The sequence below is a fragment of the Aythya ferina genome (genome assembly GCF_964211825.1).
Source record: "Aythya ferina genome assembly, chromosome: 27".
NCBI lineage: Eukaryota > Metazoa > Chordata > Aves > Anseriformes > Anatidae > Aythya > Aythya ferina.
The window spans coordinates 288,110-307,725 of NC_140310.1; the positions used below are offsets into that span (position 1 = coordinate 288,110).

The window sequence follows — 19,616 nt, forward strand, 5'->3', positions numbered from 1 at the left end:
ACTTCTCGCTGGGCCTCGAAGGTTCGGCAGCGCTCAGCACCACAGGAGGGTGCCTGATGGATTGAGGTGGCTCCGGGGACACCGAGCGGACACCGGGAAGCGCGTGCGGCCTAGCGCAGTCAGACGGCTGAGGGCTCTGCTGGGCAAATCCGCTGGTCCGAAGGGAAAGGAGCGAGCTGAGGGGAAGGCAGCTGGGATTTGTGGCTGTAAATTGGACTGCGGAGCCCTGCGGGCACAGCTCGCGCCTGGGGGCCCGGTACCAGAGTCATGGTGTGGGGAGGGAAGGGAAAGCTGGGGGAAAGCCTCACGAAGAACGCCACGACCCCTGCCCAATTCCCCTCGCCGAGGGACAGCTGAGCTCGCCGGGTAGCAGCAAGGAACACACAGAAGACCCAAGAAGGTTTGGAACTCTTTATTTTACCAGAATCCTCCCAAAAAGCCCCAAAATATCAGCGCGCAGCAGGAGACAACCCCGGAGCGCCCCGGGATGGCCGAGGCAACACGGGGCTGGAAGGTGGTGGGCAACGGCGGCAGCAGGACCATGGCACTGAGGGCTGGCGGCACCGAGGGGCTCGGCCGCGGAACCGTCCCTGATTTTGGGGCAATATCCTCGGAAATGAGGAGTGCCTGGAGGGGGGGTGCAGCGAGCAGGAGAAATACTGAAACGGAAGAGGGAGGCGCCGCGCAACGTGACCGCCATTCCCCGGGAGCTGCACGGGGCCCGGGAGCGGCCCCAAAACCGGTGGGAACCGGCCCCAAAACCGGCTGCTTTGGCCCCAAAACGCCGCTTCCGGCCCGGGCTGCGGCCCGCAGGCTAATAAGCCCCGCCCACTCCGACCGAGCCACGCCCCACCACACAAAGCCACGCCCACCACTCCCTATCCAACAAGTCACGCCCGCCGTAGCGATAGCCACACCCCTTACCGTTAGCCCCGCCCATAAGCTCTGCCCATCTCCTCGCCAAGCCCCGCCCCTCTTCACACCAAGCCCCGCCCCTCCCCGCGCGCTGCTCTTGGCGCCCCCTCCCGCCTTCCCCCCCCTCCTCTCGCGAGATCTCCTCCCGGAAGCGGCACCGCCTGGCCGGAAGCGGAAGCGGGCCGGGAGATCGGAGCGGGGCTGCCATGGCGCTGCGGCTGCTGCTGCTGCTGCTGCTCGGCGCCGGGGTCGGGGGTGAGCGGGGGCGGCCGGGGCCGGGCCGGGGAGGCCCGGGGGGGTCCTGTGGGGGGCTGGGTCCCGCTGGGGTATGTGCAGGCTCTCGGCTTTCCGCCCCGCGGGGGGCTGCGGACGGGGTCTCGGTGGCGCCCGGCCCGGGTTGGGCCCTTGGGGCCTCCCCGCTCCGTCCCCCGGGCCGGGGCTGCCTCACGGGCGGGCTTTGCGGTGGCTGCGGGCGCTGACGGCGGGCTGTGTGCTTGTTGCAGGTGCGTGGCGGGGCGTGGAGCTCCCCGGGACCCGCAGCACCTCCGCGCTCGCTGAGGGATCACTGCCCCGTGCCCCTCAGCGGCCCGGCGGGAACCCAGCGTGGGGGGAGAGCTTCGAGTCGTTGGCAGCGCATGGCAGGAAGGTAAAACGGGAACAGGGCACGGGAAACGGGGATCAGAGCAATCCCCCGAGTGACGGAGACAACGGGGGGTCAGAGAACAGCAGCACCAAGCACCAGGACGGCAGCAGCCCCAGTGACCAAGATCACAAGCAGCATGGCAACAACGCTGGTGGGCAAACCCAGAGCGATGTCAACAGAAATACTATGAAGGACAAAGATAAAAAAGAAGACGAAAACCAGAAAAATGGTGACAGCGACACCGAGAAAGAGAAGGAAACCCAGACAGGTGGTGGCAGTGACGGTAATGGCAGCAAGGGGGAAAAAACCAGCACTGAGCAGGGCAAAAACAGGCAGGAAAGCAACGACCAACAGCCAGACAGCAACGGGCAGGGAAACAACAACAACCAGCAGCATGACAGCAACAGGCAGGGAAACAACAATGACGACAAGCAGCAGCATGACACCAACAGGCAGGGGAACAACAACAATGACCAACAGCAAGACAGCAACAGGCAGGGAAACAACAACAATGACCAACAGCAAGACAGCAACAGGCAGGGAAACAACAACAATGACCAACAGCAAGACAGCAACAGGCAGGGGAACAACAACAATGACCAACAGCAAGACAGCAACAGGCAGGGGAACAACAACAATGACCAACAGCAAGACAGCAACAGGCAGGGGAACAACAACAATGACCAACAGCAAGACAGCAACAGGCAGGGAAACAACAACAATGACCAACAGCAAGACAGCAACAGGCAGGGAAACAACAACAATGACCAACAGCAAGACAGCAACAGGCAGGGAAACAGTGATGGGCAGCAAAATGGTGACCACCAGGAAGGCAGAAACAAACAGCAAGATGATGAGCAGAAAAAGAAGGACCACGAGCAAGACAGCAGCAGGCAGGAAAAGAAAGACCAGCAGGAAAAAAACAGCCAGCAGCAAAGCAACAACGAGCAGGAAAACAGCAAAAATGGGCAAGACAGCAGCAGGCAGCAAAATGGTAACCCCCAGGAAGAGAGCAAGATGAGGGAAAATGGAGGCCAGCAGCACACCAACGGGCAGGAAAGCAGCGACACCAGCAAGCAAGGCGCCGGCCAGAGCAGCACCAACAAGCAAGGCAGCAGCCAGGGCACTCAGACGGACTCGCAGAGAGAGAAAAACCCCTCGCCACAGTCTGACAATGAAGGCTCTCCAGACAGCGGGGAGCTCCAAGAGGAGGAGGATGGGGATAGGAACGGCAACGGGGGCTCCTCGGTTAGTAAGGAGAGGGAGAAGAGCAACCCTGCTGCTCCCAGGGAGCAGTCGGAGAACAGCCACTTCTTTGCCTATCTGGTGACCACGGCCATCGTCGTCGCTGCCCTGTACGTCGCCTACCACAACAAGCGCAAGGTGAGTGGCTCTGCTCCTCGCCCAGACCGCACCTGCTGGGCTGGGAGCTTCCTGCCAGACTGTCTGGGACGTGCTCGGCTGCAGCCCTTTCCCCTCTGCTGCTCTGGTTTGGTTTTTGTCTTTGGTTTCCTGCCGAAGCCTCCCCTTTTGCTGAGTGGTGTGGGATAGCGCTGATCTGAGCCCCGGCGTCGGCAGCTGTGGGATGAGCAGAGGGGTGTTGGGGCGTGTTTTGGGGATGAATTTGGGTGTTGTGACAAGGAGGGTGGGTCTCCATGGAAATCGGGTGGCCCCAGCTCTGGCAGTTATTTTGAGCTCCGAGAAATGGAGCTGGGAGAGGAGGAAAGGAAACGACGTGTGAAGTTACCCCGTGCTTCTCACTGATGAAGAGTTTTCTGTAGCAGGTTGCAAAAGACTTGTCTTTAAATAGCAGCACACAGAGGGCCGCAGCTCAGAGCACAGAGCTGTTGTCGGCTGCTTTTTCCCTCCTGCAGAGCTATTTTTGAGGTGGGGAAAAGGAGAACAGCTTCTTACTTTTTTCTGCATGTTAGGCAGACCTCCTCGTTGCCTGCCTTCAATCTTAGCTGCTTCTAAATTATGACACTTGTTTATTTCGAGTGCTTTTTCAAATGACATGTGGCCTGTAGAAGGAGGCAAGTGGAGCTTGTCCTTGGCTCTGTTTGAAGTGAGAAAAAGTGTCTGTGGCTGTTACTGACCTGCCCCCGTTGTCCCTGCCTCTCTCTCTCCAAAGATCATTGCTTTTGCTCTGGAAGGGAAAAGATCGAAAAGCGGTCGACGGCCCAAATCTGGCGATTACCAGAGACTGGATCAAAAGGTAAGGGCCGCTTGGTTTGCCAGCCCAAACTTCCCCATTTCACCTCAGCAACCTTTGGGGAAGTTGTTTCCCCTGCCAGGAATTTCCTGACTTGCCCCCGGGGCGCAGTCGGGTGGCCGGGCAGTTGGAAAGGGCTCGGCTTTTGTTTGAAAGTTCCTCAGAGAGGCTCAGCCCTCTGAAGCCCTGCTGCTCCATCAGGGTCATTGCTTAAACCTCTCCTTTTGCCTTTCCAGATCTAGATTCCTCCTCAGGTGTTGAATGGAACAAGGATGCCCGGCGATGGAATCCTGGGACCCCACCGACTGCCCTGCTGTAGCACTCTGAATCGTAGCTTTGCTGTCGTCTTTGGACTTCAGAGGACAGGAAGGAGAAATGCTTCTAGTTCTGCACCTGCACCTTGGTAATGTTAAACTTCTCACTTCCCTAAAATGCGTTTCTCAGCTGCCTGAAGGTGAGCTGCTTTTCTGCCTGGGCGGCCAGCCTCTAGTCTGTGGCCCGCGAAAAGCCAGCTCCTGGCACCTGGCAGAACTCCTGCGTCCAAATGAAGTGGAATTGGCCATCTACTGTACCTACGTCTGCTCTTGAAAAAAGTCTGCCTGCGAAATGAGCCATGTGGTTGTCTCCTCTGAGTCATAGAGCTGCCTTCGGAACCAGCACAGAGATCTCTTCCTCTGTCCTTTCTATTTGGATGCTCAGGTTCGGAGCGAGGCTGATTGCACTAGCTTGGAAATTATCCGCCAAGGACCCTGATCTGATTTTCCTGCTTTCTTTCTCTCTGTGATGAGGACAATGTCAGTCTGACACCTAGGTTCTCCCTGTAACGCGCATCTTGGGAGGTGCCGGGGCTGTCCCTGGCCCTTTGGCTGTAGCTTAAACTTCCTCCACAGGGGTCGTTCCCTCGCAGTCCCCGCGGCTGGGGTGCTTGCACTGATGACATTCAGCTGGATGCTGTGAAGGGGCCGCTCAGGCTTACAGAGCCCCGCGCCTAATCGCTGCAGTGAAGTTATGGCAGGCTTGAGAGGCCGATTTCCTCCCTGCTGTAGGATGTCGCTGGGTGGTAACGCGGAGTGTGCGGTAATCCGGCCGCGTTTGGGATCAGAGAAACCTCAGCCCTTCAGCCCCCTTCCTCCAAAACGTGGCGCTGAGGCCCGTGAGCGTTCAACGCTCTTCTCTGCGGCGCTGAGCGAGCCTCTGTGTGGATCCCACATCCTTGGGTCAGTTCCTGCTGAAGAAGTGTGGCTCACTGAGGGGTGAGGAAGCTGCCGACCCTGGGACTGCACATCTGTGGGCGCCTCGTGGCTTGCAGCACCACCTCCGAAGCCGTCGCAGCCCGCGGCGGGGCGCGCTGCCTCCGCGTGGCTCCTGCGTGGAGGCATCTCCTGAGCCAGGTGCCCTGCCCTTGGGAGGGATCATGGCTGCTCACGCACCTCTGCCAGCCCCTGCTGTGAGAGGTTGTGTCGCTGAATGTACACACGGCCAGCTGCTTGGCACTGATTGCCTCGGTATCACTGTGGAGCACTTAAACCAGGGCTGGGGACGTACCGGTTGTATTTCAGGCTGCAAAACACGTTGATTGCTGAGTTAGAGCTGTGACGCTCTTCTTATTTTGGTAGCTCTACTCCAAAGATGTTTGTTTGAGACAGGGCATTTTGGGAGGCCGCGCGAAGTGCCTGCCCAGCTTGTTATTTTGTGCTTTTTTCCCCGATGTGGGCAGGAAAAAGAACGGCATGACGCATCCGGAGCTCTTCACACGGGTAAGCTTCCACGCCCGAAGCTCTTGCCGACCGTAGGTGAGTCATCCCCTTGCTGGCTGACTGCACAGGAAGAATCCTGTCCCCATTTCAGCTGCCAAGCTCGGGGGCTGATTTCCCTTCCGCTGGCCACAGGAGCACCTCGTGGTGCGAGGCCTGCCCTCCTGCAGCCTCCTGAGGTTGCGGACGATTGGTGATCTGCCTGTGGTCACTAAAGATAGTCACGCTGACAGGGGCCCAGTTTCCTTGCCTGGAGATGAAAGCTGCAGCTGTATTCTGTTGTGGTTCATTCCTCTTGTAAGAGGGGATCTGGGGGCTGTGTGCACAGCTTGACCCACTTAAGAGAAAAATAAGAGAAAAATCTTTTTTTTTTTCCTTTTTTTTTTTTTTTTTTCCCTAGCTGTCAGCACAAAGGGCAAGTGGGAGAAGGTCCCTCTTGACTTTAAATAGCTCCCAAGGTTTTCGTAGTAAACTGATGCTAAAAGTACTTGTAGAGGCTATTCTGGTGAGCGGGAGTTTGAGGTGGGGGGAAGAGAAAGGAAAACAAGTCTGGGAACATAACCCTGGAGGGAAATGCTCTGTCTGGGAGGGGGGGGAGCTCGTGCAACAAGGCGTCACTGTTTCTGATGACTGCAAAGTCAGGCACGCTGTCGGGTGGCTGGTGTATGGACAGGCTGCGGGGTGGGAGCTGGGGGCTGCTGTCTGCTGCCAGCGGGGGGAAACTGTCTGCTAAGACGTGAAATACCACGTGCATCTGAGCTGCTCCTTCCTGAAGTCTTAGAGTTTGTGCTGTGCTCCTGCTTTGTCCTTTTTTTTTAAAAAAAAAAAAACAAAAAACATTGAAGAATAGTTTACAAAGGCTTTTTTACAACCTGCTTGCTTTTATATCCCACGAGCTTTTTCAGATGTCTTTCAGTCCTCTCTCACTCCAAGTTCTGGTGGAAATCCCACCCCTGTTGAGAGCGCTGGGCTGTTGATAGCAAGCTGAAGCTTCTGATAGCAGGACCTCAAGCATCCCAATCGGTGTTCCACTGTCAGGTTGTGCCGAGCAGAGCAGCACAAGCTTTTTACCAGGTTGCTGAGATCAAACCTCACACCTCTGCCGGAGCTGTCACCTCGCTTGGTGGCTCCAGCAAAGCAGGAAGGCGCCGAGAGGCTGAGCCAGCACTGAGGGCAGGAGCCTCGGCCGGCAGAGCTCGCGTGGCAGTGGGGGGCTCGCAGCTCAGCCTCCTCCTACCCAGCAGCTCCCAGGTGCCCTGCTCCTGGCAGCAGCCTCCGTAACCCAACGGCGTGAAACCTCTGGGAATGACTTCTGTTGATTTCGGTTTTGTTTAATTTTAAAATGGGATTTGAGTTTATGCAATGTGTTTCAAACTGGTCAAGGTGCGTGAAACCTTTTCCCTTTGGACACAAGACGTTTTCGAATGGATGGTATCTGTCGGTACGTAATTTTTGCCAAATGTTCCTGTTAGGCCAGCTGCCTTGCCAGGTTGAATCAGCAAATGGTTTGTTTTCTGCTGCAGTGCAACGCACCTTGCTTTGAAGGATCAGAATTTTTATATTTCTTTGTACTTTTTTCTGTGTGGTAAAGTCAATAAATGATTTCAGAAATACGCTGTTTTCACCTCTGATTTTTTTGGTGCTTGCGTTATTTGCCTGATCTTTGAAACCTGGCAGCGATGGTGCAGGTTAGTTCCTCCTTTTGAAAAAAAAAAAAAAAAAAAAAAGTGTAGAAAACCCACAAAGTCTTTGAGCTGTGATTTATGTTCTGGGCTTTGTGGGGGAGCCTCGATTTGCACAGGTAAACTTAGACAGCGTGTCACCAAGCACCCTGCAGCCGGAACGAGCCGAGACAGCCTTCAGCTGCCGGCCTGGGTGAGAAGTTTCCAGACGGTTTCACGATCGGCTTCGCGATCAGCAGGCACTTCCCTGCCCGTGACTTGGTTCCCTCTGCAGGCTGTGGGGTTAGCGAGGAGCTGAGGCTGCAGTAGCGATGCTTTCAGATTTGTCCTGCTGCATTCCCTCCTTCTCCCACAGGGAGGCTCCCTGAGCAGGACCCAGCGCAGCAGCTGAAACTGGAATGGACTGGGGCAGACTGGGAAAGAGGGAGCCCATGGGAGGAGGGCCAGGCTGTGCGGGGTGCTGCTGGTGACCAGCCTGGAACGGGGGGAAGAAGCTGCCACTGGCCTGAGCTGCCGATACCGAAGGCACCTCTGGGTAGTGCCTGCAGCTGCTTCCTGCAGCACATGGAAGAAACTTTCCCCTTTCTTCCACTTTTTCTCTGAAAGGTGAAAATCCGCCCTGCTACGCTCACCTCCAGCTTGGCTGACCCAGCAGCGTGTGCAAGGGACAGGCTGGAGGAAAAGGGAGGGCTGCTTTTTTTTTTTTTTTTCCTTTTTTCCCCCCCACTTGACCACATCGCTGAGAGAATTAAAAGAAAAGGGTGAAAGGAGGAAATTTAAATAAAAATTCTGTTTGGTTGCATGGTGGGCTGTCAGGCGGAGTGCCCTCCTGAGCCTTACTAGGAGGAGATCAGTGCTGGGCGTCCTCAGGGTGATGTCCCAAAGAAATGAGGATTATGCTCCTCTAACAACTCCTCAACCCCCTTGCCCAGTTCCAGCCTGATTTGGGGTTGCCATAAGGGCCTCAAAACTATTTTGTTCCTACAGGTAGAGGGAAGCAGCGACCCAGCAGGTCCCTTGACGTGAGGCGGTGATGTGGGGACCCAGGTGAGTGCTGAGCATGGGGCTGCGTCGGGGCAGCAGCACCGCACGCCCACGGAGGTCTCAAAGTCCAGGAGAGGGCAAAACACTCAGCGAAACACAAATCTGCGAGCTGGGCAGGGCTCTGTTTACTGGAGCCCAGTTATGCGGGGCTAAGCTGAGAAATACCGATACAGCCAGGTTTTCTGTGAGAGGCCCTCGGGTGGAGGCGGCACGGAGTTAATGAGTTAACGTGTGAGCACAAACCTGCTCAGCCCTGGGGTGCGGGTGGGGGCATCCCCTGCCTGCTGCAGGGCCTCAGACACCCCGGGGCGTGCAGGAGGAGCAGGCTGAGCAAACACCTCGGTCCCATGGGGGTCCCAGCCCACCCTGTGGGCATCCCGTGGAACAGGAGGCTTGCAAAGAGCCAGTTCTTGCTTGTGAACCGAGCCCTGCTTTGAGCAAAGCTCCCAAATCCACACCCCGACCCCCATCCCAAGTTAACCTGCCAGCCTGCAAGCCCCGCTGAGCACCCTCCTCATTTTTTAAAGCCTTAAACAAGAAGCAGCCTTATGAACAAACAGCTCAAGCCGGGGGTGATCTTTACACCACAGCAGCAGTGTTTTCATTGTGGGTAGGGCAGGTAAACATCAGCTTTTCCTCTGTAAGGAAAAGGCCCAGGTCCCATGGCCTGTTCAGGTTCACTGAGATAAGATTGCATTCATGATGCTGGAGCTGTTCCGTGGAAGAGGATCGGGGGCTGAGCGGGTCCGAGAGCCCTGCTGGAGTCCTCTGGGGCTCGGGGCTGCCGTCACGGGCTTCATTCAGGCAGCCCTGCTCTCAGACCAACATGGGAAGGATCTGCCCCAGATCTTCCTGGTGCTGCTCCCCCAGGCAGTTCTGGCACACCCCAGGTCACCTTCTCTGAGGGGTTTTCTGCTGGTTTTCCCACAACTTCTCCTTTTTTCCCCACCCCACTACATAGCCTGGGACTTCTTGCAGCCAGGCTGCCGCTCTTCCTCCTGCCGCCCTCCCTGCAGAGCAGGGCTGGGAAGGAGCCGGCGGCTCTCAGACATGGCCGAGAAGGGGAAGACCTCCCGCGGCAGGTTGGTGACGAAGCAGGGCATCTGCTTGCAGCCCTCGAAGGTGCCCCGGGCCTGGAAGCGAAGGGCCACGTCCCCGTTGAGCCGGGTGGCCAGGCGGCTGAGGGCCAGGCCCCGCTCCTCCCCGTCCAGCGCCCTGAGCAGCGCCTGCAGGAAGCTGGATCCCGAGGGGTTCAGGAAGGCTCCGTAACCTGCAGAGGAAGGGGAGATGCGTTGGACCCGGCCGCGTTTCCTCCAGATTTTGGCTCATGAAGCGTTTCCTTACCCGGGCTGCAGGCGAACATGACGGCGGTGTTGGGAGGGATGCGGAGGTACTCCGAGAAGCTGCACGGCTCCGGCTGCCCGCTGTCAGTCTCCAAAAACACCCCCTGGTCCAGCGCGCCCCCCCGGCAGGCCTGCGGGCAGAGCCATGGCTGTTGGCTTCCCCTGCTCTGCCCCCAGAGACCTCCTGGGGTATTTGGGGGCCCCCTCTGGACCTGCAGCACCCCCAGGAGACGCCTGCACCCCATCCGCTCCCCAGGCCCCACGTAGCTCCTCTCCAGGCTCTTCCCTTCCCGTCCATCCAGCCCCAAGCTCAGCTTTTCTGAGCCTCCCTTCCCCACAAGCTGTGCTGCCTCCTCCCTTCCCTACGTGAGCCTGGTTCCCTTTGGGGCTCCAGGAATACACCTGGAGCCCCCCAAGTCTGCTCGGAAAGCACCAGCAGACTCCCCCTGGAGTGCAACGTTTTGTGTGTGGTTGCTGATTTCATGTGGTTCTCGTTGCTTTCTTCCAGGGATGGGATTTTGGGAAGGCTGGAGGAGGACCAGCACTGCTGAGCCCACCCTGAGGACCCATCACAGCCCCTTGTGCAACAAAACCCCAGTGGTAAACCCTTGCTTGGCCCCCGGAGCTGCCCACAAAGGAGCTGCACTGAACAATAGGTGGGTGAAGGCCACCAGGAGTTGCAGTGGTGCCAAGGGGACCCTGTGGTGTTAGCCCTCGGGGTGAGGTGTCAGCATGGGCACACACCGGTCCCTGGTTTTGCTGGCTTGGCTGTTGGAGACGTCCTCGGTCGTCACCATGCCCTGCACGGTGGCTGAGCCCTTTGTTCAGAAGGAAGCGAGTGACGTGAGCAATCTAGACTTGCTTTCAGGTGAAGATTTCTGCGTATTTGCATATTTGAGCAGCAGAGCTGGTATCACTCGAGGTTGCAGGTTGCCAGACTGTGTGTTTGCTCAGGGAGCTAGCCTAATCCTCCCCGAGCCGATCGGGTACAGCTCCCAGCGCTGTCCTGCCAGCACGCACTCCCATTCCCCAGGGGACCAGGTTTGGGGATTTTCCTCCGCACCGCCAAGCCCCTTCTGGGCTTCTCAGAGCCCCACTGCAGGAGGGGGGCACGATGATAAAATCTGAAGGCAACTCTTACTGATTTATCCACACGCTGGTGGTGTCTGGGGGGGATAGTGCAGTGAGCAGGGAGACCCCAAAATCAGCATGAAAAACAGAGGGGCGGTGGGTTGTGTGGGGGGAAAGGGGGTGAAGAAGAGACCGAGCTCACACAGGGGTAGCAAAGTCCACAGTTAAACCAACCACACACTGACAGCTTGTGCTTGCGCCAGTCTAACTCTGCAGAAACTTAGCCAAAACGGATCAAGTTATCACCAGCAGCTGCGTTACCTGGATAAAGAAGACTTTAGGTCTTTCAGCGAGCACCGGGCAATTCTGCGGTGACAAAATTCGGAAGATCCGGGTCAGCTGAAGCGGCTTGCAGTCAGAGCCGAATACGGCCCCCTCCTCCCCGTGGCTGGAGATGATGCTCACAAAGAATTCCCCGTGCTCGCGGCTGCACTCTGCGGGGGCACAGCCGAACCTCAGACCCGCCAGCCGTGGCCCAATTTGGGGCCGCAGTGTGCTGGGCACTCCGCTGCCTATCCAAATCTGAGCCCCATGGTGGGGTGACCCTAAAGGGCCTGGGTCTGGCTCTGGGGAGAGTCCCCAGCTGCCGCTGAGCGGTGACTCGGGCTGTCACAGGGTGCTCAGACCAAGCTGGGCAGAGGCAGAGGTGGGAATTGGGAGCTGGCTGGGCTCTGGGGAGCGTGACGGTGCCGCAGGGGCGCGTACCTTGCTGGTAAAGGTCTTCCATCTCTTTGGCCGTGCTGTTGTGCATCAGCTTCACCTTGTAGTTGAGCTCTGAGAGTGCCTTCGAAAGCTTCTCCGCTTCCCTCTTGGCTCCCCTCCGGGCCCCGAGCACCACATCGCCGGCACTGCTGCAGAAATCGGTGTTGACGATGATGAGAGCCCGGCTCTGCCTGGCCTGCGCCGTGCTGGGGCATCTCCTCGGGAGCATTGGTGGCCTCTGAACCCCCACGGCCCCAACGGGGAGCTTGGGCTGGAGGCTGAGCCCCGAATGCTCCTTTGATTCAACGTCAGCATGGGCTGAAGGAGGAGGGCAAGGCAGGAGCAGCGCCCTGTCACCTGCCAGGTGTCACCTGGGCGTGAGTCACTGGGGCAGGAGATGGCCACAGTTTGCCACTGGGCTTGCAGAGCACTGCTCAGCCTGGGGCATGCAGGGAGGGGGAAAAACAAAACAAAACAACAACAAAAAAAAGAGTATTTTGGTCCAAGGGGGTCATTGACAAGGGCAGGGGGATGCTCACCCTCACCTCCCTGCATGGGAAGGGGAAGAGAGGGCTGGAGGAAATGCCTGTGCTGTGGGAACCCCTCCCCTGCTTTTCCCATGTGGAGTTTGCATCTCCCTCACTCCAGTCCCCCCAGATCCATCTGGTTCCTGCTCCCCAGCAGGCTGCTGGAAAACCGCCCCCTCCGGCTCCCCCGCGGCTCCCAGCAGGACTTTAACTGGGGGCTGAAGTCCACGAAGCCGGGCTGCTCAGCTGGCACGGCTCTGGCCAACCCTGCTGGCACGGGGAGGCATTCGTCAGCTGCGCACCACGTGCTGGGGGCACCCACTTATGGTGCCCCCTTATTTTATTGTCCCCGTAAGCAGGCCGTGCTGGTGCAGGGCAGCCCCCAGCGATGGGGTTTGCCCCCCTCCTCAGGAGCACAGCTCTCTCCTTCCCCAGCTTGCCCAGGCTGCTGGGAAGCCCTGAGTGCCCACCAGGCTCATTGCTCTCTGCCACCCAGCTGGGGGGTTTGGAGCGCAGGGATGTTTCTGCTCGGCCCTTTCTGCATCCCCTGGGGGATGTGAGCAGCCCCCTCACGCCACCCTAACCCCAGCCCTGCTGCTCCCACATCACGAGGCACTGAGCACGTCACGAGGCTTTTTTATTTGGTCTCATGTGCTTCCCTTCCCAGCACCGCGGTGGTAGGAGGGGGCTTTGATCGTGTGCCCAAGCTTCTCCCGGCCAGCAGACAGGCCGGGCTTTTTGCTACTTCTAAAGGAGGGGGGATTTGCACCATCGCACGTCTGGTGATGAGCAGCACCCAGGTCTGCAGCATCACCGGACCGAGGGCTGTGGGATCGCAGCGTGCGACACCGCCGCAGCAAGGCACGTCGTGGGACGCCCCATAGGGCTGGTGAGCACCGCGTGCCGTGGCTCCTCGGTAACCTTAAATCCAGCTTGAATCAATCCAACTGGGCGTGCAACAACGCCTGCGCTGCTGACCCATTGAACTCCACGGGCAGCAAGTGGCCACGAGGCTGCAGGACGAGGGCTGGAGCCAAGAGCAGGCTCCTTCCCGAGGGAGCCTCGGTGAGCCCCGTGTGCCTTCGTTAACGCGCAGCGATGGGGCTTGGCCTGGCCTGGGGCGAATTGCCCTCGCTTCGATGCAGCCATCATCCACCCAGGGACTGACAGCAAGCAGGACTGACGCTGCCTGGGCAGGTTTGTGCAGGGTGCTGCTGGTGGCAGCTGCTGGGCTCTGCCTCCTGGCGCACCCCATTTTTGGGGAGTGCTGCAACTTTGCCCCTGGCCAACACTGCCCGTGTCAGCTCTTGGTGGCCCCAGTGCTGGGAAAAAGGATTTGCCCTCAAAAGGGCAGCCGGGACGGGGTGGTGGTGTGCGTTGTGGCGGAAGGAGGCGTGCTCCAGCTGGACAGGACCCGAGGCAAGCCAGCAACAGCTTCCTCCTGGCCTTCCACCCTTCGGAGCTGCGTGAGAGGAGGATGCGCTACCTATGCCAAAAGCCACCACTGAGCCGTGGTGCAGGGGTGATTTGCCAGGCTGGGAGGGGAAGGGGGCACTGGTGGGACGCCAGGCCTCAATCTCTCTTCTTGTAGTCGTTGGTGGGGGCCTGCGTGCGCTTCCTCAGCCTTAACACGTCCAGGTGGAGGTTGCGGTTGAGGACGGCACTGGCGCAGAAGAGGGCTCCGTGCAGGGCTCCCATAAAGCCACACATGAAGACGTCCTGCCCTGGAAGAGAGCAGGAACAGGCTTCATCCTGCCCAGCAGTACCAAACCAGCACCGGGCAGGGAGTCCATGTCCCAGAGCTGGAGAACACCCAGCCCTTTCCTCCTGCCCTTGGAGCCACGTGGCAGCGATGCGCTTCGGCGCGTGCCAGCAGCTCTTGCAGCATCCCACGGCACGGAGGTGGCTCATCCCTTCGTGCCACTGGGGGACTGAAGAGTTTTGTCCTCCCACCCCAATAATTCCCTGAGGACGTCCTCGCCCGAGGACGGGGCTGTGGTACCTGTCAGGTAGAGGTTGGGGACAACCGTCTGTGGCCGCATGGTGGCTATGGCTTCGGCTTGCATGCGGCTGGTGTCGTGGTCGATGCCGTAGATCTCCCCCCGGGGGCTGGCGATGTAGTGCTGGTTGGTGAGGGGCGACCCCCCAGAGATGTACTCGATCTGCAGGGGACAAGGGCAGGCGCGATGGCAAAGGGGGTCTGGTGCCCCCAGACACGGGGGACGGTCTGGGACGAGGCTCCCTGCAGCCCCTGGGTGGTGTTTGTGGCCAAGTTTGGGCACAGCGTGGTCCCGGAGGACAGCAGCCAGCCCCCCTGCACCACGTGTAGTCAGCAGGCAGCTGAGCAGGCTGGTGCCACCCAGGACCCAGCAGACCCAGCAAGGACTCAGGAGAGGATCCGGACGACCCGTGAACCCCTTTATTTCCTCACCTTGTCCTCAATGTTGGGGTAGAGTTTGAAGACAACCTCCATGACGGCGTCCACAAAGGTCTTCTTCAGGTCCTCGTAAGCATCTCCCCGTTTGTTGACCGGCTCGTCCTTCCACTCCTCAAACCACTCGTATTTGGCAAAGGTCACGATGGCCAGCGTGGATTTACCTGCAGCGGGACAAGGCTGGCGTTTGCCCCCCTCTGCCCCCTCGCTGCCACCACTTCACCTCCACTAACCCAGCCCCAAATAATCCCATGAACGTCTGGGACGTGTCCAGGTAGCTGTGGCCCCGCGTCCTCGGTGCAGTCACCAAACGGAGCCTCTCCTCCCTTTCCCCTTGTCACAGAGCAAGCTCCTGAACAGACCCCTCCCTGATCAAAACCAACTCGCACCCCCCAATTTGCAAAACCCCGGGGCGTTATTTGGCTGCTTTAGGGGAAACTCCTCATCCGCAGCCGGCAAATGAACCTAACTCCAGTGAGAGGTTTCGAGTCGCTGCCCAGCTTCAGCCCTCACCTGGGTGCCTCATCTCCCACGTGGGGTCCTTGGCCGAGGGGCAGGTGACAAAGAGGAAGGGGATGCTCTTGGCGGCCTCGTCTCTGGACGCAGTCAGGTACCGCTTCATTCTGCGGAGAGACGCAGGGGTTGGGGCCGGGTTTGTGCAAACCTTGCTGCAAACACCTGCCAGAGCCACATCACCGCGCGGCGAGGATCTGCCGAGAGCACTCCGAGCATTTGCTGAGCTACCACCCAGGAATTTATCTCCTTAACGCTCAGCGAAGCATGGCGGAGACGGAGGCGGACGTACATTTCATCCAGGTTATTTCCTGGGTAGACGAAGTAGTTGGTGGCTTCCAGCCCCAGCTCTTGGCTCGAGCCCGTAAGACCTACGAAAACGCTGAAACCCGCCTCGCCGTGCTTCACCATGCCAAGCTGGGACTGGATCTCTGCGATATGGGGGAAAGAAGTGGAAAATTAGTATTTTCCTGGCGGCTCAGCTACAGGGAAGCGGCAGCTTCTCCTTTCCTAGAGGAAGCCCCTCTCAAATCTGTGTTGCTCCCCTTGGTTGTGTCAGCTTGCAAAACTGATGTCCTCCAGTCCCCGAGGGCAGGAGGGCAGCTGGCAGCTGTACAGATGGCAGCAGAGCCGTTGTGTCACATTGGGGAGGTTTTAGGGTAACCTTGGCACGAGCTTTCGTGCAAGAGCCTTGGCACTTTACTTTTAATGACTCAGCCGTGCTCCCGCTCTGCAAACACTGAACACTTGTTCAATGTCATTGTCCAGAAAGCTCCCACCGAGACAGCAGGGAGTTTGGTGGCAGAGCTAAGCTCACCTTGGAGCAGGAGTTTCACCAGATTTCACAAGCTCCTGGGCACTGTGTCGCGTTTTTTTGCAGCAAGCAAGCAGCAATGCCAGCTCCAGCAAGCCAATTTGACTTGGTTAAGCCCCTGCAAAGGGATTCGGGCTTGCCGCTGGGTTTTGCTGGTGCCTAGCAAAGAATTACAAAGCTGCTCCCTGATGGGGATGCTGTGGCTGAGAGGGGATTACTGCGCTAATCCCAATCAAACCCAGCTCTCGTCCCACCCCGCGGGGCTGCTCCCGTCGCGTTTTACCAGGCAGAGCCCGCGCCTCCGCCGGCAGGAGCCGTTCGTAGGTGTTAAATAACCCAGCGTCCGAAATGATGGTGGGAGCGAAGATCTTCACCAGTTCCTGCCCCTTCTTGACGGTCACGCCTGGAGGGGAGAGGCGAGGAGGGGAGGAAGGCTCCGGTTAAAGGCACGGGGGGGGGAAGCCGTGTCCCCCCCATCCCGTCCGGCCCCGTCCCACCGCTCACCGCAGGCTTTGCCCTGGGAATCCAGCAGGATGCTCTGCACCGGCGCCCTGCCCAGCACGTTGCCCCCGGCCCTCTGGATGATGGGGATGGTGTGAAAGGCGATTTCCCCGGCCCCCCCTTTGGGGTACCAGGCGCCGTGGAGGTAGTGGTTCACCAGGATGCTGTGCATGGAGAAGCTGGCCTTCGAGGGGAGCACGCCTGGAAAAAGGGCGAGTGCAAGGGGCGTTCTCACCGAATGGGGGTTTTCTTGGGTTTGCAGCCTTATCCCAAAGGTTTTAGGATGAGGCAAGCGTTGGCTGGCTGCTGAGAGGAAGAGAAGCGAGGGCCCTACGAGGCGCAGGGAGGGCGAAGGAGCCTGGGGCTGGCAGCTCCGCATCTCCTGCAAGCCTCCGCCAAGCTCCAGCTGCCCCCGGGGAGCTTCGAGGCAGGAGGAAGGTTCAGGGCAGCAGGAAGGTTCAGCACAGCAGCAAGCAGGAGGTTAGCGCAGGACGGCTGCTCCCTCGCGTGCAGGATTCCTGCTGGGAAGCCGAAGGATGCGGAGGAAAAGCCACAGCCCTGGGGACGAAGGTGAGCAGGGGACAGCGGGCAGGGACACGCTGTGACAGCGCTGAGGATGGCACCGAGGGCTCCGGGCGGTCCAGCAGCAGCGACGCGATGCGAAGCCAAGCGCGGGGAGCTGGGATCTGCCCGGCACACATCCAAAAAGCAAAGCAGAGCGGCGTTTTGGGCGGGTTGGTTTTGTTACGAAGGGTCTAATTTCACCCCTGCTGGGTGTCCGAGCCTCGCGGCGCCCTACCATAGGTGGGGAAGATGTAGCTGAGGATGGCGCGGAGCTCGGCGTTGGCGGTGAGGCCGTCGACCACGTCCTTCAGGCTGCGTGAAGCCATCCTGCAGAAGGGGCTGAGCCAGGGCAGCAGCCCCGAGCGGCACAGCAGCCGGGCCAGCGGCAGGGGCAGCAGCTTCAGGATGCCTACGGCTTTCATCCCTCTGATGACGCTCTGCGAGAGAGGGGGGCGGTCGCAGCGCACCCCCGACCCTCCCCGTGCCAGGGGAGGCCGCCAGGGCTGCCAACAACCAGGGGCTGGGCACGGAGTGGGTTTTTCTCCTTTCTTTCACTGCTCGCGCCCCGCTCTGAGCACATGCAGGGTGTCCGCAGATGGGTTAAAAGCTCTGTGTGCGACGCAGGGCTTTTGGGGTACAAAATGGAGATTTTGAGGTTTTTCTCCTGAAGCGTTTGGGATGGCGAGGCTCTGCGCCGAGGCAGGTTGTGCAACACCACCGCGCTGTGTGGTTGCCAAAAAGCTGTCCCCAGGGCAGCCAAGGGGAAGAATTTCCTTTCCCTCACGTGACCCCAGAGCAAGGAACCGGAGCCAAAAGCTCCAACCACAGCCCCGTGAGCGGAGGGAATGTGACCGAGCCCGTGCCCCCGGTACCTTCGTGAGCTGCTCGAACTTATTGATGGCAGCCGTTTCTCCGGGGAAGCGCTCCCTCAAGCTGTTGAAGTATTCCTTCTCCCCCGTGAGGACGCGGTGCGCCCTGCTGCGCCGGGGCTCCCCCAGCACCACGGCGTCGTAGGCGGCCGGCATGGGCACCCACTCGAGCTGCCCCTCCGTCAGCTGGTCCACGATGAAGCGCGTCATGCTGCCCTCGTACATCTGCCCCACGTAGTGGATCCCTGCAAGAAGCCACGGCGGGGTGTTATTTGGGGTTTATTCTGTGTATTTTGGGGTTTATTCTCCTCGCACCACATCCCCTGTGAAGTTCCCGGCTCCTCCGGGCTCAGCAGGGTGCCCACAGCCTCCCGCTGCTGAGGCAGAGCTCACGTTCAAAAGGAAACCCCAAGTGCTCAACGCAGCATTTTTAGGTGTTTTTTCAGGAGTTCTGGTACACATTGACATAAACTTCCCCTCCTCGCCACGCTGCTGTCAATAATTAATCCTGGGCACGCTGCGAGACGCACGGAGCTCGACTTTGTCTCGCTGGAAGCAGCGTGCTGCGGGGACCTGCCCGCACAGGGGGTGCCACAGGGACGTGGCTGTCACAGCGACAGGGCATGTCGCGATAGCAGCATCGCGACGGCAGCACCGTGACCATGCCCTCTCTTTCAGCAGGGGAAATTTTGGGTGAGGGCACATCTACGAGGCACCACCGCTCATCCCAGCCAAGCGCTGGGTGCGTGCTGGGGATGCCGCTGCGATCCCAATTCCCTGCGTGGGGGCAGCATCCCCGGGTTCCCCCCCGAGGGCTTTGGGTCCTGGGCTGGTTCCCACCCCGTACGAGCATCGCCCTCTCCGTGCCCACGCTTACCGGCGTCGAACTCGAAGCCCTTCTCGCTGAAGGTGTGGCAGCAGCCCCCCAGCTTGCCGTGCTGCTCCAGCACCAGCACCCGCCGGCCGGCCTTGGCCAGCAGCACGGCCGCCGCCAGGCCCCCGATGCCGCTGCCGATGACGATGGCATCCAGCCGCGCGGGGACTTTGTCTGCCGAGAAAACTGCGGGAGCGGGGTCCTCAGTAGGGGCTCCCGAAATGGCGACGGGGGGTGATGCCGCAGGGATGGGGCACTTGAGGGGGGCAAGGGGTGTCCCGGAGATGGAGGTCCCAGGGGTGGGGGTCCCGGGACATCCTGGGGATGGGGGTCCCCGGGGATGGGGGTTCTGCAGCATCCTGGGCACAGGCACCCGGGGGATGGGGGTCCTGGGGAATGGGGGTCCTGGGGGTCCCAGGACATACTGAGGATGGGGTTCCCAGGGCATCCCGGGGATGGGGTGCCTGGGAGATGAGGGTCCTGGGACATCCCTGCGACACGGGTCCTGGGGGATGGGGGTTCTGTGACATCCCAGGGCTGGGGTTCCCAGGGGATGGGGGTCCTGGGACACCCCGGTGATGGGACACCAGGGGGCCGGGGTTCCCGGGACACCCCGGGGCTGTGGGTCCGGGGGTCCGGCCTCATCCCGGAACACCCCGGGGAGCAGGGGGACGGGGCTGCGGCCCCTACCTGCCTTCAGCACCGCCCTCCGGGCAGCCTTGTCGGTGACCAGCGGGGCCGGCGGGCGCCGGGCGTCAGCGGCGAAGGGGTTGGGGCCGCGGGAGCAGCCCCAGCGGAGCAGGGCGAGGAGGAGGAGGAGGAGGAGGAAGAGGAGGAGGAGGACGAGGCCGAAGGCGAGCAGCGCCCACGGCCCCATAGCGCAGCGCCCGACTGCCGCGCGCCCCCGCCGCCGGCGCGCTCCCGCCACGCCACGCCCACTCCCGCCCAAGCCACGCCCACTCCGTTCAGGCCACGCCCATTCCATACATAACCCCGCCACTCCCCACATAACCCCGCCCACTCCTGCCCCGCGCCCCACCCGCTCCAGCCCGAGCCCCGCCTCCTCCCGCCAGCGCCCCGCCCACTCCATGCTC

At 60.0% G+C, this 19,616-nt stretch overlaps 3 protein-coding genes across 5 annotated transcripts; 1 reads left to right on the forward strand and 2 right to left on the reverse strand.

Annotated features, from left to right (window-relative positions):
• Positions 1–1,060: 1,060 nt before the first annotated feature.
• On the forward strand, positions 1,061–7,137 carry TGOLN2 (trans-golgi network protein 2). Of its 2 annotated transcripts, XM_084499447.1 has the most exons (5): positions 1,061–1,170; positions 1,419–2,390; positions 2,568–2,941; positions 3,690–3,773; positions 4,007–7,137. In XM_084499447.1, exons 1-5 carry the CDS (start codon positions 1,122–1,124, stop codon positions 4,010–4,012), a joined length of 1,485 nt encoding a protein of 494 aa, XP_084355573.1. In that variant the 5' UTR covers positions 1,061–1,121; the 3' UTR covers positions 4,013–7,137. The 2 variants fall into 2 exon arrangements, with proteins under 2 accessions (XP_084355573.1, XP_084355572.1); XM_084499446.1 differs by having other exon boundaries at positions 1,419–2,941.
• Positions 7,138–8,823: 1,686 nt separating this feature from the next.
• LOC311424256 (caspase-7-like) lies at positions 8,824–12,457 on the reverse strand. Of its 2 annotated transcripts, none has more exons than XM_084499253.1 (4): positions 11,430–12,457; positions 10,986–11,158; positions 9,595–9,724; positions 8,824–9,476 (listed from the first exon to the last, which is right to left on the reverse strand). In XM_084499253.1, the coding sequence occupies exons 1-4, from the start codon at positions 11,653–11,655 to the stop codon at positions 9,295–9,297; spliced, it is 711 nt and encodes a 236-aa protein (XP_084355379.1). In that variant the 5' UTR covers positions 11,656–12,457; the 3' UTR covers positions 8,824–9,294. The 2 variants fall into 2 exon arrangements, with proteins under 2 accessions (XP_084355379.1, XP_084355378.1); XM_084499252.1 differs by having other exon boundaries at positions 8,824–9,520.
• A 116-nt stretch (positions 12,458–12,573) lies between these two features.
• On the reverse strand, positions 12,574–19,432 carry RETSAT (retinol saturase). The gene is made up of 11 exons (XM_084499251.1): positions 19,213–19,432; positions 18,526–18,708; positions 17,652–17,893; positions 17,015–17,216; positions 16,219–16,416; positions 15,998–16,117; positions 15,193–15,331; positions 14,901–15,010; positions 14,385–14,551; positions 13,956–14,115; positions 12,574–13,677 (listed from the first exon to the last, which is right to left on the reverse strand). The coding sequence occupies exons 1-11, from the start codon at positions 19,397–19,399 to the stop codon at positions 13,526–13,528; spliced, it is 1,860 nt and encodes a 619-aa protein (XP_084355377.1). The 5' UTR covers positions 19,400–19,432; the 3' UTR covers positions 12,574–13,525.
• Positions 19,433–19,616: the final 184 nt, after the last annotated feature.

What these genes read in the sequence shown, in the direction of transcription:
- TGOLN2 (XM_084499446.1), top strand. Translation starts at nt 1,122, where the DNA reads ATGGCGCTGCGGCTGCTGCTGCTGCTGCTGCTCGGCGCCGGGGTCGGG. An exon ending in GCTCGGCGCCGGGGTCGGGG is followed by an intron (nt 1,171 to 1,418) that starts GTGAGCGGGGGC and finishes TGCTTGTTGCAG; the next exon opens with GTGCGTGGCGGGGCGTGGAG. An exon ending in CCTACCACAACAAGCGCAAG is followed by an intron (nt 2,942 to 3,689) that starts GTGAGTGGCTCT and finishes CTCTCTCCAAAG; the next exon opens with ATCATTGCTTTTGCTCTGGA.
- LOC311424256 (XM_084499252.1), bottom strand. Translation starts at nt 11,655, where the DNA reads ATGCTCCCGAGGAGATGCCCCAGCACGGCGCAGGCCAGGCAGAGCCGG. An exon ending in GGAAGACCTTTACCAGCAAG is followed by an intron (nt 11,159 to 11,429) that starts GTACGCGCCCCT and finishes GTGCCCCCGCAG; the next exon opens with AGTGCAGCCGCGAGCACGGG. An exon ending in CTAAAGTCTTCTTTATCCAG is followed by an intron (nt 9,725 to 10,985) that starts GTAACGCAGCTG and finishes CTCTGCCCGCAG; the next exon opens with GCCTGCCGGGGGGGCGCGCT.
- RETSAT (XM_084499251.1), bottom strand. Translation starts at nt 19,399, where the DNA reads ATGGGGCCGTGGGCGCTGCTCGCCTTCGGCCTCGTCCTCCTCCTCCTC. An exon ending in ACCCCAACATTGAGGACAAG is followed by an intron (nt 14,116 to 14,384) that starts GTGAGGAAATAA and finishes TGTCCCCTGCAG; the next exon opens with ATCGAGTACATCTCTGGGGG. An exon ending in CCCCAACCTCTACCTGACAG is followed by an intron (nt 13,678 to 13,955) that starts GTACCACAGCCC and finishes GCTCTCTTCCAG; the next exon opens with GGCAGGACGTCTTCATGTGT.